The sequence below is a fragment of the Sminthopsis crassicaudata genome, chromosome X, assembly GCF_048593235.1.
Source record: "Sminthopsis crassicaudata isolate SCR6 chromosome X, ASM4859323v1, whole genome shotgun sequence".
Taxonomy (NCBI): domain Eukaryota; kingdom Metazoa; phylum Chordata; class Mammalia; order Dasyuromorphia; family Dasyuridae; genus Sminthopsis; species Sminthopsis crassicaudata.
The window spans coordinates 70,735,843-70,755,450 of record NC_133623.1 but is presented as its reverse complement, the minus strand read 5'-3'; the positions used below and the strand labels follow the sequence as shown (position 1 = coordinate 70,755,450).

Here is a 19,608-nt window from a genome sequence, read left to right as displayed (position 1 = left end):
AGCTGATGTCGAAGTCCCCTTCCAGCTCTAAACCTGGAAGCCTGGGAAATGAGAAAACTCATTTTATTGCTGATTGAGATGCTACTGGTCCTTTTATTCTCCGTGATTGTTGTCTTAATGTGGGTACTTCAGAGGTTTTATCTGTTTTATGGGATATCCACAGTGGTATCACAGATGCCTTAGGGATACTGTATTCTACAATGAGTGGCTTAGCGTGTTAGAAATTGTATCTATTCTGTATTCTCTCTAAATCTCATAGGGCCTTGAAGAGGCCTTTCCTTCTGCTAATTCTCCATTTAGTGGTTAGAATCTCTGACACAAAGTATTCAAGAGTTTCTCGTAAGTGGGAGGGGGAACATCATCTCCTGGTGATGAACCTCTCCACATTTACTAAGTGGGTCCTTGACAATAGTGAGTCCTAAGATAGTTAACAAGTACTAATTGGTCATTGTAACAATTATGCACAAAGAAGTCAAAATAATTTTGATTATAAATCACTTCGGTTAGTTATTTAGGTCTGTCTTACAGTTGCCAATGGATTTATTTGTTAATTACACAGCTTAGAAGACTCTAAAGACCAAGGACCTCCGTAGGACTTTCTGCCTTAATGGAGAAATCCTACTCGAACAGCTTCCAATTTCACTGATTTGGGATGGGGGGTATTTTTGATTGTAAAATCTGGTTCGTTAATTTTTATCTTGCCTTTCTTTGTCCAAGCCTTGATTATACTGACCTAATGGAGTTTAGGGATATTCTTCTGTCTTTAGATTCTTGACAAAAATCTTTTTCTTCTTTGTCTTAACCTTGTTTTTCATCTTTAACCAAGCCCGGGGGGGGGGGGGGGTTGCACATAAAATCCACTCCGTAAATATTTCATTTTCTTTTAACACTTAAGCAAAAATCCCGTTTGATTACTTCAGTTATGTGATGCAGATTAGCTTTGCTTTCAGTTCTATAAATTAAATTATTATTATTTTTTTTTTTTTTTTTTTTTTTTGGCGTGGAAAGATGAAAATTTGAGAGTAGGTTATGTGAATTATGGGACTGCTGGCATTTGGAAGTAGAAGCACCTCTCAGACTTAGCCCTTGTCTGTTGTCCTGCTGGCTACAAACTTCTCTCTCTACTGGCATTGCCATGTATACACATTGCTTGGCGTTGCTGATTTTCATAATTAAGGGCTATGTGTAGGGGAAAGATTGTGAATTCAGAGTCAAGAATGGGACCCAGTGGTTTGGATCCCACCTTTCACCTCCTAGCTGTGAGATCCTGGGCAAGTTATTTAAAACCTGCGCCTCAGTTTCCTCATCTCTAAAAAATAAATAATAATACCTAGAGAAGACTGTATTTTGCAGACATTGAAAGGTGTTCTGTATGTTTCTAGCATTACAGTAACCCTCCGCTCTGTAAAGATTGTGTTTTCTGGTTGCTCACTAATCAGTAACCACTTATTTGTATCTCCTATTCGCCCTGTACTGAATGCTCTTTTAGTATGCTTTAAATTCCTTTAAAAGGAATGTCCCATCTATGGTTGTTGCTGTTCAGTCGGGGCAGACTTTTGGTGACCTCGTGGACTCTAGCACGCCAGGATTATCTGTGGGGCTTTCTTCCTTGAGCTACTGGAGTGACTCTTGCTGGTTCCTGCCCCAATGAGTTAAGGCAAACAGGTGAAGTAGCTTGCCCAGGATCACACAGCTACTAAGTATCTTAGGCCGCCCTTGAACCCCACTCTTCCTGGCTGCAGGCCCCGCACTCCATTCCCTGCAGTACCGCCTATATCCATCTATTGTTACTGTTTGTCTAAACATTTGATTACCAGAGCACCTCATTTTTCTCAGCCTTGCTAAGCAAGAGTTCCCGTCTACACCAGTGCTTCTGAATGGGGTTTGTGTATTGTAAAAGTTTAGGAAAGCGTGGGGGCAGGGGGCTTTCAGAATAAATGTTATTAAATACATAAAATAAAATAGGCAAGGTTACAAAGGGAGGCGAAGCCAACGAAGATAAAGATGTCTTTCCCCCCATTGTGGATCATGGATCTCAGGTTAAAAAAACCTCTGGTCTCTATCGAGCCAAATGTAGCTTGAGAGAGAATTACAGGTAACAAAAGTGATAGGACTCCCTCCTCTGAATATGGTCATTGAGCTGGGACTAGAGAAGGCATTGCCATTGCCGCCTGGCTGTGAGGATAAGCACTGTGGCCACTCTATGGCTTCTGCAGTGGCTGTCTTGGCTCCGGGCGAGGCAGAGCTAGAGCCTGAGGCAGGTGGTCTTGGGCCCGGCAGGGGTGAGTTTGGAGAAGGAGCTTGGGAAGCCCCCCTCAGCCTGCAGGTTGCAGATGAAAGCCAGAACAACCTCAAAAGAAAGAGGAAGGCTAATCTCTCAGCTTCCACCTGAGAATTGGAATCAGTGGGGATTTACTTGAGTAACCCAGAATTGGTTTAACTGTAAATTATAGGAGAGACTCTCCAGTCTTCCAGATAGAGGATAAATCACCCTGCTGTTCTTGGGCTGTTTCACAAGGCTGTTGGCCTTGACTCATTGGCTGTTCCTCAGGCCAGGGCAGCTCCGCTCTGTTCCAAGACCACACACTGCAATGCAGGCTGTAAGCAAGTAGTCACAGGCCTCTCGGCCTGCTTTCATTGGTCAGCAGGGCTTTCTTGTCTCTGTGTTGTATAGAACATCCATTTTCTTTTCACCTGGTTATCACATAGAAAAAGCGGAGATTTGGGCCAGTTTATCTTTTCCTTTCGAATGTTTGATAATGTAGCACCAGTGACGAATGACTATTTCCTGCAAGACTGAACTTTGATTTTTATCTTCCCCTTCCCCTTCTCATGTCTCCATATGGAACAGAGAAGTATTTGGATGTGGTTCTTAGCCATGGGTGGGGCAGGGGGAGAGTAGGGGCAACTGTTTACTCTTTGACTTTGTTTCTGGAAACTCACTCAGCAACGTGGATAATTGAGCAGATTTCTGAGCAGAAAGTTGCTTCTGGGTGAAGGTTTTCTGTTATAATATGAGCGTAATCAAATGTTTTGGCAAACAGTAACAATAGATGGGTCTAGGCAGCCAGGTGGCATGCAGTCAGGAAGAGCAGGGTTCAAAAATGGCCTCCAATACTTAGTAGCTGTGTGATCCTGGGCAAGTCACTTCTCCTGTTTGTCTGGGGAAGGAACCCTTGAGAGCCACTCCAGTATCTTGGCCAAGAAAGCCTTCATGAAGGCTATCGCAGCTGACCCCGGTTTCATTCCCCTCTGCTTGCTCCTCACTTTATCCCCAGATGCCTCTTTCTTTTCCCTCTCATACAAGAAATAATAAATACAAGGTAACAAATATGAGTATCAAGAGACTTCTTTCAAGAGAGGCAAGTGAAAACATATAGGTGACTGCCCAGTACAATAATGACCAAGCGAATCCAGTTACTCAGAAATTCCCAGTTTTTAAGCAGAAACAAAAGTCAGGTGCAGAACTCTAATTCCCATGTGTCATTTTATCACTGAGAAATAATAAAATGTAGCATTGTGGGGAGAAAGGCAAAGGGAGCAAGCATTTGCATTCAGAAGTGAAGGGAATAAACATTAGATATCTACTATGGAATAGGCACTGTAATAAGCTCTTTATAAATATTCTTTCATCTTTTCACCACAAGTCTGGGAGGGTGATGCTGTTATTATCCCCATTTCATAGATGAGGAAACTGAGGTAAACAGAAGTGTAACTCAGGGTTACACAAACTAGTAAGTGTCTGAGGCCAGATTTGAACTTAGGTTTTGTGACCTTATCCACTGTACTACCCAGCTGACCTGAGTTCAGGAAATATGGGTTCATATCTTAGCACGCTCACCCTTAGTAACAGAACCTCAGTTTCTTCATTTGTAAAACGGAGGTGATATTTTTACATTTTAGCCAGATATCCTCCATCCAGTGAGCCTTCACTTGTAACAACAACAAAAACAAAAGTTAAGCAAAATATAACAATGACTATGCTGGCTGGCGTGTGCAGCATTCTGCCCCTTTGTCCCCTCCTCCCCCAACAGTCCAAAGAAAAGAGAAGGCTGAATCTCTTCACTACTTTTCGTTTTACTGTTCTTTTAATTCCCAATAGTCGAGTTGTATATTGCTCTGATTCTCTTTTCCTCTGTCTCAAATCTGCTCTGATTCTCTTTTCCTCTGTCTCAAATCACTGAGTCTTCACATTTTTCTCTGAATTTCTCATCTTTGCACAAAGATGTTTGCTTATATTCATTCACCACGATTTGTTTCCAGTCCTTCCCTGGTCGACGAGCACCCGATTTGTTTCCAGGTTTCTGCTACCACAAAAAGTGCTTCTATACATATCTCGTTATATGTTAGTTAAAAATTGTTTTTGAAAGTCATTACTTTTATGTTTTAAAAAAGTTTGTGGGAAATATTCTTAATGATTTTTATAATTTCTCATTTCTGTACAGATTTGTTTTCTTGTTAAGCCCAGCAGCTGTTCAATTAATCAATTTACATTTTTAGTGTGAAAGTGTTAGTTAAACTTCCTTCAAAGATGGCTTTTGTGAATTACCATAATATTTTTTCAGTACTTTTCTTTAAATGGCACCACACCATTTTGTCTAAGGTGGAATTATCCATGAACAGGTTGTTTCTGGTGCTCTTGGTTAGCCAGGAGGAGTCAGGTGCTACTGGGAGGGACTGCGGGTGGTTTTGAATATATTTTCTAAGTTTCACATGGTAGATATTTTCTATGTTTCTTCTCCCTTTCATTATCATAAATAATTGAGAGTAACTAACTGCAGGTGAAAATCAGGGGCTCAGAGCAGCTCAACTTGCTGATGTCAGATGAAGCACTGGGACTTTTTCAGTACTACATTCATAAATAGCTGTCTTGGCAACCTCTGGAGCTGCAGGACAGTTATCCCTTCCACAGATCAACTTTCCCCATTGAGGTTTTGATGTGTCACTGGTTGGCATTAAAAAAAAAAAAAAAAAAAAAACGAAAAACAAAAACTAAAAAATGTTCTTTAATACCATAATAATTCCAATTTCTTCTCTGGTACAAAAGGAGGATTTTCCAAATTGGTTGGAGGAGCAGGGAAGTGTTCATACCCCTAATCCTTATGTATGGAAGGGATAACTGTACTTACACCTGTAGGTCTTTGGGGCCTTCTGGTACAGTTATTGCCACTGATGTGCCAGTCCCTGTGCTATGTGCTAGAGAAACAAAGGTAATCCCCATATCGCTTGAAGTTTAATGAGAAAACAACTTTAACCACCACGTATAGACAAGACATATATAAATTCAGCTGGAGATGATCACAGAGGGAAGGCACTAGTATGAAGCAGGGGGTTGGGGAAGGGGGTCTTGTTTTAGGTTAGGACCCGAAGGATACTAGGGAGTCCACAAAGGGGAGATGAGGAGGGAGAGAATTCCAGGCTTAGGGGATAGTCAGTGAAAATATCACTGGAGTTTATTGAATTGGGCGGAAAGAAGGATGGGACATGATTGGATCTTTGCTTTAGGAAGATCATTTTGGCAGCCAAGTGGAGTGGCTTGAGTAGAGAGAGACCAAACAGAAATTTCCAATCTTAGTCCAGGTATGAGAGGATTAGGGCTTATACCAGGATGAGACCACAGTCAGAGAAGAGGTTTATGAGGTGCTCTGAAGGTAAATGTACAGGATTTGGCGCCTGATTAGACATGGGGGATGAGAGAGAGTGAGGAGCTGAGGATGACATCTAAGTTGCAAGCCTGGTTGATTGGGAGAATGAAAGTAGCCTTGAGGGCACTAGGAAAGTTGAGAAAAGGTCAAGTTTGTGAGATTTGATTTTGGACATATTTATGAGCCATTCAATTTGAGATGTCTAATAGGCAGTTGAAGATGGGAGACTAGAGGTAAAGCAAAAGGGTAGAGCTGAGAATCATCTACATAGAAATGACAATTAAACCATGAGAGTTTGACGTCACAGAGGGAAGTAATATAGAGGGAGAAGAGGGCAGAGCTTTGGGGGAGAATACCTACCATTAGCAGGAGTTATTTGGATGAAGATCTTGCAGAGGTGACAGAGAAGGTGATCAGACATGGAGGAGTAAAACCAAGAGAAAATAATGTCTTAAAAATCAAGGACAGGAGAATGATGGGTGATGTCAAAGGCCACAGAGAATTCAAGAAGGGCGATCATTCTATTAAGCACCGTTGGAGTAAGGAAAACTGAGGTCATTGGCTTGTGCGTGTAGAGAATGTAAAGGAAGGGATAAAGAGGCCTCAGTGCAATGAGATGTTGATTATGGCATTATAATGTGCCTACAGGGCAACAAAAACGGTGCTACTCTTTACGGTCAAAAGTCAGGATTTTTTTTTTTTAATGTAACTAAAAATTCTCAAAGGGGATTTGGTGAGTGCACAGATCCAAGCAAAGGAGTATTCCCTAAAACTGTAAGCCCAACTATCCCTGAGCAATTCCATTTTTTTACAAATGTAAAAGCTTTACAGTTGTTGATTCTAATAGGATAAATACGTATCTTTTCCATAAAGTATCTCTAGAGTCATTTTGGAGAAGCAGTTTTGTTTCCTCCAACTGTTTGAGAATAATGAGGTTTTTTTTTTTGTTTTTTTTTTTTTTAATGAGATGCAGTTTGTGGGTTGGTTTGTTTATTGGCAGCAGACTGTGCCAACAGGGCAGATTCATCCATGAGATTCAGATAAAAATGAGGTCTTTTCAAATCTTTATTAAGTGCTCTGTTTTCATCTCTTCAAAGACAAGCTGAAAGATGTCCAAAGATGCCTTTGATTTCTACTTAAAACGTTATCTCTTCTATAATAGAATTTGATTTATTGAGTAAGGGTGCTTCATTTCCCTTTCTTCCTCTTTAATAAATTCTCTGGGAAATCTTGGTGTCCTTTGGTTTATAGGGCCATCTCCTGGCCTTGAAGGGCATAACTTTTTTACTTTAAGCATTTTTTTAAAAAATGCTTTTAATCTGCCAAGAGATCAGTGACATAAAGATTTTGAGACTCTTAAAAATTTGCCTCATCCTGTTTCAGTTAATTGGAATATGTTTTGTCTTTCAGTTGATTGATATATTTTCATAACTTCATTAGTGAACCACTTACCCACAAGTAAAATAGAAGAGATTTTTGCTCAATACTTTTTGTCTTAGGAAATTCTATATTAGGTTTTCAAAACCAAAGAATTGAGAAAGTCTTTAGTTCCTATTAGGACATGTCGTTGTCATCATCATCATTATTTAGTAGTATTACTAATAGGGCAATGGGGAAAGGGGGCCTTCATGCATCTGCAACAGTAGATCCCTCACTAATCCATTTTTTGTACATACTTAAGGGAAATTCTTCATCTGGATAGCCCCCTCAGATACTTTAGATAGAACAAATTTGAAATCACTCACATAAGTAGGACTTTAACACTGAGGGGAAAAACAGATTTTTTTTTTCCCCTCAAAGCAGTTTCTTTCTTACTATTTGTGACTAAGAAGCACAAATAAAAGGAACCTTGCTATAATGCAGTCCTGTGTATACAGAGTACTTTTAAGCAAGGTTGCCTTTTATGGCATTTCACCAACAAAATTCGGTTGAATGGGCTTCTCTGTGAATCAGCCTCTTGTGGCTTTATGGGCAAGTGCGTATGTTAGGGTTCCAGCAGAAGAACTGTTTCTTTTTGGTTCCGATATGTGATTTTCTGATCACACACTGATGCAGAGAGATAATTCATCTGCAACTCAGGGAATTACCCAGTGCCATTGAGAAATTGCATGATTTGCCCATGATCATACAGCTAGTTAAATAATCCTTTTTAATTCAAAAATTTCCTGGTGTTTGATCAATGAGAATGGTACCATGGGAAAAGCCCTAGGCCCTGAGTCAGAAGACCTAGCTCAGCTATTCACTGTTTTGACGGTCTGACCCGAAAGATTTTTACTTCTGAACCTCAATTTATTTATCTGTAAAACAGGACTAATAATAATAGCTGCTCTCCCTACCTCATAAAGCTGTCAAGAGGCCCAAACCAGATGATGTGTGTGAAAATACTTTTGGAAACTTTGATGTAAAGCTCTTTGATACTTCCAGAAGATATCATTTTGTCCGTTAAGCGTACGCCTCCAAATACCGATCCCTAATCCACACGGAGCCCATTGGCAAAGCTTTGTGGGGAATGCCAGACTGTGTATTCTCCTGAACTAGCCTTGGGGACCCCACACTCATTTCTGCCTTCCAGTGAGTCATCTCAGCAATATGAAAATGTCAAGTTGTATTATTAGTGAAGAATCTAAAGCATAGTACCCTTGAGCTCTCATTAGTAAGAGATGTTGATCACCACTGTTTCTCCTCAGTGCCTTTGGCTCTTTCCTCTCATTGATCCTGGCAGTCACAAATAGCTCTGGGAGCCATTGTCAGACAGAAGTAGCACTTGAGCCCTCACGCTGAGGAGGTGCCTGATTTTGTTCAGTTTCTTTGCCCCAGCTACTTTGATAAATCCAGATGTCATATTGGAGAGCTAGGATGCATCCAGGACCGTGAGCAAAAGCTCCTTCATCTAATCAATCGAGCTTCTCCTCTTTAGAGATTGAATGTACAGCTAGGTTTGTTACTTCCTACCCTATATCTCCAGTCAGCAGGATGTACTCTTGTTTGGGTCTAGAAGACGCTTGGAAAATACTTCCATTTGCACAGCTCTTAAGTAGGGTAGGATTGAAAGGATTCTGAGTTTAGCTTTGCTTCTCTCTCTGTACACATAGCTTACACTGAATTTAGAGATAAAAAATTAGTATTCATTTGAAAACCTCATTTATAGTTAAAGGCCTTGTGGTGCTATGGAGAGAGGGCTAGATTTGGATCTTGGTTCTGCTCCTTACTAACTGGGTGGCTTTGGACAAGAGGCCCCCCTCTCTGGGCCTCACTTTGTCATCTGTAAAAATGAGAGCGTTGGACTCCATAGCCTGTGATCTCCTTTCCAGATCTTGGGATCTGAATTTTTCTTGGCTTCCTATCAGAATCTGAGTCACCAAGGATTTCAGAGGCCATCTCATCCGAACTTTACCCGAATGAAGCAATCTGTTTGCCAACATAGCTGACAGTCCTCCAACTTTCTCTTGATTACCTCCAGTGATGGGGAAATACCGCCTCCCAAAGGCAGCCCATTCTGTTTTTGAATAGCTTAGAATTGAGCCAACTTTATAAAACTTGAGGCAAAGTTAAAGAAAAGAATTTCATATCCAAATCAGAACGTTGACACACATAAGGATCTCTGTAAAGAGTTCAGATGGTTTTAGATTTTAGACATGTAAAGAGAACTCCTTAAGGGGTTTAGCTAAACCTTTAGGACAGCAAAATTGCTTTTTTGACAGCAGCTGTCATAGTGTACCAAATCAACTGTTTTCTTTAAGTTCTAAAATGCACACTTGCCAGGGCACGCAAATTGATAGCTGAAAAAAATCCAAGTTATTGCCTTTATCCTGGGCTTACCCAGGGTCTAGATAAGATAGGCGAAGGAAAGAAGGTTTTTCCTTTGAAGGAAGACAACCAACATGATTTATATTAAGCTTGTTTTTGAAAAAATCTTGAAAATTCATTATAGAGACTGGACCTAATGCTAGTAGAGTTGTTTCTTTGCTTTCCTTTGGACTTTAGAATTTTTTAATGATAGACTTGTTTCCTGGTAATTTAATAATGATTTCATCAGCAAATGAATGTTTTATGTCTCTAGGATACTTTTGTTTTGAATCTAAAGGTTTATCTGTCCTCTGGGGGAGCCCTTGGCCTGTCAGAAAAATTGGAGGTGGGGCAGGAAAGAACATGCCTGACAAATTAGCTTTGGGGATTTTGCATTTTGATGTCCCCTTAACCTGGAGGCAGCCAGATGTTAAATCCTTATTTAGGCTATGAACAAAAATGTTGACTATAAATACAAGTTCCTAATTTGCTGACTAGTAACACAAACACAGACCTCTGCCTTGAATTAATGACTGTCCTATGCAGGACTGGTAGGCTTTAATCAACACATAGATTTGTGTGAGTCTAACTAAAAGTTGAGAACTTTTCTCAGAGGATGTTTACATATGAAGTGGACTTTATATAGATAAAGGCTAAAGAGGGCAGCCACGAAGGCCTGTGTTTGCCCACTGTTTCTCTAGGTTCTAGAAGGGAAAATGAAATGAATTTGCCTCCATTTTCTACTCTGCAAAGGGGGCTTTGTTTGAATGAAAGAAGGCTAGAAGGAGGGAATAAATAAGTCTTGAGGAAGTTTTGCAAACAGATACCACTGAGAGAATGTAACATTGCTTTCCTACCTTTTCTATTTCTGGAAACTTGATCAAGTCTGTCCCTGTGGAAGAAATGGAGGGAAATGGGCTAGACAATAATTCCGTTATTTAGATTTGGAACTAGTTGAAAGAAAAGGCTGACTCAAAAGAGTAGTATATACTTAATCTCATTTTGGAAGAACATCTTCAATGGAGTGCCCAAGGGATGTGTACTTGACTTTGAGCTATTTCTTATTTTTGTCAGTAATTTAGATGGTGAACAGAGATTTGCAGGTTGATAGGAGCACATTTGTTGGAAGGGAACACCACCACATGAAAAGATATAAATTGGCTAGAATTCTAGACTGGGCTAAATCCAAGAAGATGAAATTTGACATAGGGCTAAACGGAAAGTTTTGCACTTAGATTCACATATGTGAGGCAAAAAGAGGCAGAGCTAGACAGTAGTTTTTCCTTAAAAGAATCTGATTCGAAACTCTATTCTAAGTCAGTAGTATCATGATAGTTTGACTTTGACTTCAAGAAATTAATTATTAAAGAGATGAATTAGTGAACAGCCAGAAAAGGAAGTAGTGATAATCAGCTTGACTTCTTCAAGAATAGGTCATTGTACCAATGTTGGAGGATATGTGGGGAAACTGGGACATTAATACATTGTTGGTAGAGCTGTGAACTGATTCAACCATTCTGGAGAGCAATTTAAAACTATGCCCAAAGGGTTGTCAAACTGTGCATACCCTTTGATCCAGCAGTGCTACTACTGGGCTTATATCCCAAAGAGATCTTAAAGGAAGGAAAGGGACCCACATGTGCAAAAATGTTTGTGGCAGCTCTTTTTGTAGTCGCAAGAAACTGGAAATGCAATGGATGCCCATCAGTTGGAGAATGGCTGACTAAATTGTGGTGTGTGAATGTTATGGAATATTGTTGTTCTGTAAGAAATGATCAGCAGGATGATTTTAGAGAGTCCTGGAGAGACCTACATGAACTGATGCTTAGTGAAATGAGTAGAACCAGGAGACCATTGTACACAGCAACACAATATTATAAGATGATCAATTCTGATGGACGTGGCTCTTCAATGAGATGATTCAGGCTAGTTCCAAGGGTTTTGTGATGAAGAGAGCCATCTGCACCCAGAGAGGAGACTGTGGGGACAGCAAAAGAACAGGTCATACAGGCTTGCTTCTGTGTTTGATCAAACCATATGTCCAAAGATTCTGCTCATATTGATGAGGTAGATTTTAGTCAAGCTTTTGATCCCTTGCTCACTTGCTGTTTTTTGAATTTTTGTTTTATTTTTTGTTACATTAAGTTCTGAACTGACTCCCTCCCAACCTGCACTAGAGAAGGCTGCTATTTGACACAGGGAGGGCATACGTATGTGTGTATGCATGCTTTCTCTGGAGGTGGATAGCATCTTTTCTATAAGTTCTTTGTAGTTAATTTGAATATTTGTAATACTCAGAATAGCTTACTTCATAAGTTCTCTTTTTTTTTTTAAATAGCTTTTTATATACAAAACATATGCATGGATAATTTTTCAACATTGACCCTTGCAAAAACTTCTCACAATTATGCTTTGAACAGTATTGCTGTATACAATATTCTCTTGGTTTTGCTCCTTTCACTCTTCATTATTTCATGCAGGTCTTTCCAAATTTTTCTAAAATCAAACTGCTTTTCATTTATTACAGTACAGTCACATACCACAACTTGTTTAGCCATTCCCCAATTAATGAACATTCTCTCAATTTCCAGTTCTCTGCTACCACAAAAAGAACGTATTCTGGGATAAAGAAATTCTTTTCCTTTTTCCCTCATCTTATCTCCGTGGGGAAATAGATCCAATTGTGGTATTGCTGAATCAGAAGGCACATACACATATTTGTAAATCTTTGGACATAATTCCATATTGCTCTCTAAAATGGTTGGATCACTTCACAATTCCACCAGCAGTGTATTGGTGTCCCAATTTTTTCCACATCTCCTCCAACATTTGAAATTTTCCCTTTCTGTCATTTTAACCAATCTGATAGATATGAAATAATATTTCTAAAGTTGTTTTAGTTTACATTTCTCTAATCAATAATGATTTAAAGCATTTTTCATTTGACCGTATATAGCTTTGATTTGCTTGTTTATATCCTTTGACGATTTATCAATTTGAGAGTTCTCTATATTTGAGATCCAGTCTTTATCTGAGATATTAACTAGGAAAATGTTTTTATCTGAGATACTATCCAGAAAAAGTTTTCCAATTTTTCTACTTTACTTTTAATCTGACTACATTGATTTTATTTGTACAATACCTTTTTCATTATAATCAAAATTATCCATTTTATATCTCACAGTGCTCTGTATCTTGTTTATTTATAAATTCTTCCACCTGTAAGTCTGATAGATAATGCTATGATATCTCCTTTGTATCTAGATCATATATCCATTTTGACCTTATCTTAATAAATGATGTTAAGATATTGTCTATACTAATTTCTGCCAGACTGTTTTGCAATTTTCCCGGCAGATTTTTACTAAATGGGGACTTTTATCCCCAGAACTTAAATCTTTCCGTTTGTCAAATACAAGGTTACTATAATTATTTACTACTGTGTATTATATGTCTACTTTGTTTTACTGATCCTCCTATTTCTTAGCCAATACCAGATAGTTTTTATAATTACCATCTTATAGTTTAAAATCTGGTACTTCTAAACCTCCTTCCTTCATATTTTTTTCCATTAATTTCTTGGACATTCTCAACCTTTTGTTCTTCCAAATTAATTCTGTTATTATTTTTTCTAGCTGAATAAAACAATCTACTAAATCAATCATATCCCATTTAAAAATTGGTAGTTTAATTGGGATAAGATTGAATTAGTAGATTGTTTTAGGTAGAATTGACATTTTTATTATGTTGGCTCTACCCACTCATGAACAATTAATATCTCTCCAATTATTTAAATCTGACTTTATTTGGATAAAAAAATGTTTTATAATTATATTCATGTAGTTCCTGAACTTATTTTAGCAGATCTACTCCCACGTATTTTATGCCATTTATGGTTATCTTAAATGAGAGATCTCATACTATCTCTTGCAGAAATGGTAATGTTTTTTGTGAGTTTATTTTATATCCTGCTACTCTGCTAAAATTATTGTTTTAATGAGCTTTTTAGTTGAATCTCTAGGATTTTCCTTCAAAAAGAGTATTCCCTCATTGCCCTTAAATTTCATTTTCTTTTATTATTTCTATTGTTGGCATTTCTAATAAAGTATTGAAGAGTATAGATGATAAAGGGCAGCCTTGTTTCACTACTGATCTTATTAGAAAGGCTTCTATCCTTTATATCCCCATTTGTATCCCCAGTGTATCCCCATTACAAATAATGCTTGCAGATGGTTTTAGGTAGATGTTGCTTATCATTTTAAGGAAAAATCCATTTATACCTATGCTTTCAAGTGTTTTTAAGAGGAATAAGTTCTATTTTGTCAAAAGCTTTTCCTGTATCTATTGAAATAATCATGTAACTTGTTACTTTTGTTTTTGATATAATTATGTTTTTCTCATGTTTTCCTTATGTTAAACCATCCTTGCATTTCTGTTACAAATCCCACTCACTTCCTATTGTTGTCAGATGAAAATGACGAGATGGCAGTATTGTTCCTTAGATTTAGGAGTAAATGGCCAGCTCCAGAGAGAGGTCATTCATGTCATCTTGGAAGGAGGTCTTTAGCAGAGTGCCCCAGGGATCTGTGCTAAGGTCCTTGATAAAGATGTTAAAAGCAGGGGCAGCTAGGTGATGCAATGGTGCAGTGGATAGAGCACCAGCCCTGAAGTCAGGAGGACCTGAGTTCAAATCTGACCTCAGACACTTAACACTGTGTCACCCTGGGCAAGTCACTTAATCCCAATTGCTTCAACCAAAAAAAAAAAAAATTATTTATATATATATATATATATATATAAAGAGCAGATAGGTGGTGCTGCATTGGATAGAGCACCAACTCTGGAGTCAGGAAGACCTGAATTCTAACCTAGCCTCAGATACTTGACATATACTAGCTATGTTGACCCTGCTAAGTCACTTAACCCCAATTACCTTTCAAAAAAAATCAAGGAGAGCAAAATACTAACCCTTTGTCCTTTGGCAATTTACTCACATTGGGAAGAATAATATACTAGGTAACATGCAATCTAAAAAAGATCTTGACTCGATAGACTAGTAAGCTGGATTTAATCAATGTAATAATATTAGCTAATATTAGTGCCTTATGGCTTAGAAATCACTATATATATTTATAAAATCTTATTTGATCCTCACGGGAACACTGAAATAGGTACCCATTTTACAAGATGAGGAAACTAGGCAGACCGAAATTAAATGACTTGCTCAGGGTCACTAGCTAGTATGTGTCTGAGGCTAGATTTGAATTCAGAGCTTTTACTTATGGCACCTTATAAGGATTATAAGTTAGAGGAAATCTGAAAAGTTCTGAAAGTTTTGGTGGACTGTCACCTCAATATTAGTAATGTTATATGGTAACCAAAAAAACTAATGTACTCTTGAGCTGCAGTGCTATGAGAAGCCTGGCTTCCAGAAATAAGGAGGCTTTTAATGGCCTCAGTGCTAGTTAGAACACATGTAGTATTCCATTCCAGGCACTACGTTTTAGGAAGGACACTCTAGACAAGAACATCCAGGATGGTGAAAAGCATTGAATTCATCCCATATGACCATATGAACTGGGATATTAAAGCCAGCAGAAGAGTAGTATTAGGGAAGCATAACTACTTTCCAGTGTTTGAATAAGATGTGTAAGAGATGCTAACTATGCTTCTTGTTTGTAGCCCCAGAGGGCAAGTAATGACAAATAGACAGTTATATGCTCAATATAAGGAAGGTAACAAGTAGGTCTGTTCCAGAATGGAAGGAACCACCTTGGAAACTGATGACTTCCCCTTTATTGGACAGTTTAGAGCAAAGACTGGATGCCTACCCACTGAGTAGTTTATAGAAGAGACTTTTTGAATTATGGGTTACATAAGCTGATCACTAAGGTTCCTTCCAACTGAAGTTTTTGTAAATTTTGCCCTAGAAAAATGATTGCATCATGTGTTTCCCCACAGCCCTGTTGCAGCGGAAGGTGGAAGAGGTATCAAAGATTTGCGAGAGTCGTCGCAAGGAGCAGGAACGCAGCTACCGGATCGTGTTTGATTAAATGGCCTGTAATCGCTTGTTGTTCGTTATCCAGTACATAAAAGGCCTTAGGTTATAAACTTGAGTAAAGCATACAGTTACCCATTGCAGTTACATTCTTTGTTACAGTTACGTTCGTGTGGTTTTTTTTCTTCCATTCTAAATCTTAAGTAAAAACATACATTTACTCTATTGCAATTAATTTTTGTTACAGTAAAGTTTATGGGAAGTCTTCTCCCTTCTAAATCTTTATGGTGGTCAGAGGAAATTATGCTGGGAATTTACATTAGTTATATCAAATTTTGTCAATCTCTTTATGCCCATTAAATTGCTCAAATGCTTTATGAAGTCTTCCAACACGTGTAAATGTGTCACTTTTTTTTTTCCTTCCTCCCAATTTTGTCCAAAGATAAAAATGTGGGGGGAATGATGCTGATATCTTACATGCTAGTCACTGTGTTGGGCTTTCAAAGACATACAATGAAGAATACGATGTAGTCTCTGACTGTGAAGGAGCTCAATCTAGTTGGAGCCACAGACACAGCCCAGTTCTTTGGGAAAGAGAGCACTACAAATTGGATTAATCCAGAAAGGCATGAGACTCAAGCCAGACCTTGAGGGAAAAGTAATATTCAGACAGTCCCTCTACTTGGTTTTGTTACATAGTTATGGTAACATTTCATTTATTCATCTTACAAAGTCAGCTTCTCAAAATAGGTGGGTTTTTTTTCTTGATTTGGTTTGTTTTTTAAAGGCCTAATTTCTAAATCTGACCTTACATAATCTCTTCTACTTTGTTCTCTCTTAAATTACAAAGGGGATCACCAAAGAACGGTGGTCCTCAAACTTTTGAAATGGGGGGCCAGTTCACTGTCCCTCAGACTGTTGGAGGGCTGGACTATAGGAAAAACAAAGACTCAAACTGTGTCTCTGCCCCTCAGCCCATTTGCCATAACCTGGCGGGCCACATAAACGTCATCAGCGGGCCGCATCTGGCCCGCAGGCCATAGTTTGAGAACCCCTGGCCAAAGAACAGAGACAGCTAGATGATGCCGTGAATAGAGCATTAGGCTTAAATTCAGGAAGACATGAGTTTAAATCCTGCTGTAATCCTGAACCACCTAGCCTCATTTTCTTTCATCTGTGAAATGTGTATAATTATAGCACCTATCTCACAAGGATATTGTGTGAATCAATTGAACTAACACGTAAAGTGCTTTGCAAACTGTAAAACATTATATAATGTTAGCTATTTTTAAAAAGAATGAGTCCCTTAGCTAAGACTCTCTGAAATCACTACAGCCTGTTAATCATCTATAATTCCTCTGTTGGGCTGCATTTGACAACCCTTTATGGCAGACATAGGCTCCTAAATTTAGAACTGGTAGGGGCTTTGGAGGACAATTTAGTTCAACTTCCCCATTTGATAGGTGAAGAAACTAAGATCTAGAGGTGAGGTAGATGATTTGCCAAAGATCCACATGAGTAGTCATTGACAGATTGTATTTGAGTTTGTTTTCACACTCACGTGTCCATACCTCTTTCTACCATACCCCAGTACTGAAGGAGGAAATTATAGTTTTAACGTGGCTAACTAGGAATCTCAGTTACCTAATAAACAGAAGATATCAATGCATTTTTTCTCTTATTCCCATTTTTAGAGAAAGTTATTTCTCAAAGGACAAAATTTTTAATAACAAAAATATTAAAATATATATCACGGGATGCCTAACTCCGTTAATGAATGTCGGAGGTATACCTCTTTTGAAACAAAGTTTGGGCTACTCTTTTTGTTTTCAGGGATAGTGTTTGTTGTTTTTGATTCCTGGCCATGAGTAATTTCGAAGTTGGTCAGTAAAAGTGTGTGTTATATACACCCTAAAGAGAAATCAAGAATACTATAAAAAAGAAAAAGCCCTGAACTCAGTAGAAGTGTGATCTTTAAAATGTTGAGGAGAGTTTCTGGGTAATGAATTGTTTTATTATCTGGGTAATGAATTGTTTTATTTTATATATATATATATATATATATATATATATATATATATATATATATATATATATATATATATATATATATATATAAACATTATAAATAAAAAATGCTAGCATTTTATTAACAAAAGCATTAGTGACACTAATGCCAAAGACCAATCTTGGCGATTGGTTTACAAGCCCTTGGAAGAATGAGTGTTCCTGAAGATGGCATTTAACTCTGATTGTAATAGTCATTTTCTCATTACTTGTTAACTAACCAATGAGAGGTGTACCATTTACTTGTAAGTCACCTCCAGTCTCAAGGAAATCACACAGGTGATCATAGGCCAGCATCATATCATCCATATGTGGAATTATCGGTTACTAAATGGAGAAGGTTTTTGAATGCTGTGGATAAATTCACTTCTCCTGGCAGTATACTTTCAAGGGATGTCCACATTGAGGTTGACACACATGTTGCCAGAGATGGCTCAGTGTTTGAAAGACTCTGAAGGAAAATGTGGGCGAGAAAAAGTATTAGACTCGACTACCAAATGAAGGTCCACAGATCCATTGTGCCGACCTCGTTGTGTGCTTAGGAAACCTGGACAGTCTACCAGTACTGTGCCAGGAAAGGTAATCAGTTTCATTTGAATGTCTCTGGGAGATTCTGAAGATCACCTGGCACGATAGGGTAACAAACACTGAAGTCCTTTCTCAAACTAATCTGCCAAGCATTCTACTGCAGAGAGCTTAGCTCCTTTGGACTAGCAACTTTGTTTGAATGTTGAACGTACACTTACGAGAAAGACTGGTTTATAGAGAACTCGCACACAGGGCAAGTATACTCTTATGGTGGTCAGAAACAGTGATTCAAAAACACTCTCAAGATCTCTTAAGACTTTAGAATTGATTGCACAAGTTGGGACATACTGGCACAGGACTGCACAGCATGGCATGCCCCCATCACAAAAGGTCCCATGCTGTATGAGCAAAATGGAATTGAAGTGGCTTAGAAGAAATGTGAGCTGCTCGGAGTTAGAGAATCCACCCCAAATGTTCATATGGACTATTTGTGTCCGACCTGTGGCAGAGCATTCTGAGCTCATATTGGTCTGATCAGCCACAGTTGGACACGTTGGAACTCGACTAACAGTGATGTCATTTTGGTCCTCTTCAAGAACAAAGGACAACAAGGAGCCTAAGAAATCTAAACAAAGAATCTATATTCCCCACCCAAGCCTAAGCAAAGCCTAGTTGTCCATGGGCCAGGAGTTTCATCATAGATTAAATTCCTTGTAAGGCTGGGTGGGGTAACAATGCTGATCCCATCTATCATCAGTCCTATCCTCCAAAACCTTGAAATGAGGTCTTTAGAAATCTAAAGGGGCAGAACTTGGGATTTCCCCAAAATGTTGTAATGATCTTTTTTCTCAGAAGCATTGGCTTCACACCAGCGCTGCCATACATACACTAGCTGGCCAATATTACTAACTTCATCGCTTTTGAGTCTGTTTCCACTGAAAAGGAACTTGACCCTGAGAATTGTCAGACACCTATTTCTGGTGATTTAAATGGGGAGAATCACTGATACTTGTAGAAGAAACCTGTGAAGCAGTGCCTTTTAACCTCTTAGATCCCCTCAGTGTTTGAAAAGGCCTAAAGTAAAATACATAGAATTACAAAGAAAAACAATTATATTGAAGTGATCATCAAAAGTACTTTTTAAAAAGGATTTATATGTACAAAAATATTTGTGGCAGCTTTTTTTGAGGTGGCAAAGAATTGAAAATTGGGGGGGATGCTCATGAATTGGGGATGGCTGAATAAGTTGGGCCATATGATAGTGGTAAAGTACTGTGATGGAGGCAGGGGGTTTCAGAAGAACATGGTAAGACCCATATGAATTGAAGCAAAATGAAGTGAGAAAAACTGAGAAATCAGTGTGCAGTATGCAGCTAACTCCTCATGCCATAACAGCAATGTTGTAATGTTGACCAACTGTGAATGACTTGGCTACGTTGATCAATTACATAACCCAAGACAATTCCAAAGGACTCATGAAGTTCTATTTAGCTCCAGAGAGAAGTGAATGAGCATTCTAAATGCAAAGTGAAGTGTAATTTTCTTGTTTTAAAAAAATAATGGCCAATATGGAAATATGCTTTG

At 38.4% G+C, this 19,608-nt stretch overlaps 1 protein-coding gene across 4 annotated transcripts in view; it reads left to right on the top strand.

The window, feature by feature from the left end:
- NUP62 (nucleoporin 62) overlaps positions 1 to 15,819 on the top strand; it is a 62,916-nt gene extending 47,097 nt beyond the window's left edge. For all 4 annotated transcript variants that reach the window (XM_074278178.1, XM_074278179.1, XM_074278180.1 and 1 more), the window contains one exon: positions 15,393 to 15,819. In XM_074278178.1, the coding sequence (XP_074134279.1) occupies positions 15,393 to 15,484 (92 nt within the window). In that variant the 3' untranslated portion in view covers positions 15,485 to 15,819. The remainder of the gene's footprint in view (positions 1 to 15,392) is intronic.
- The last annotated feature ends 3,789 nt before the right edge of the window (positions 15,820 to 19,608 follow it).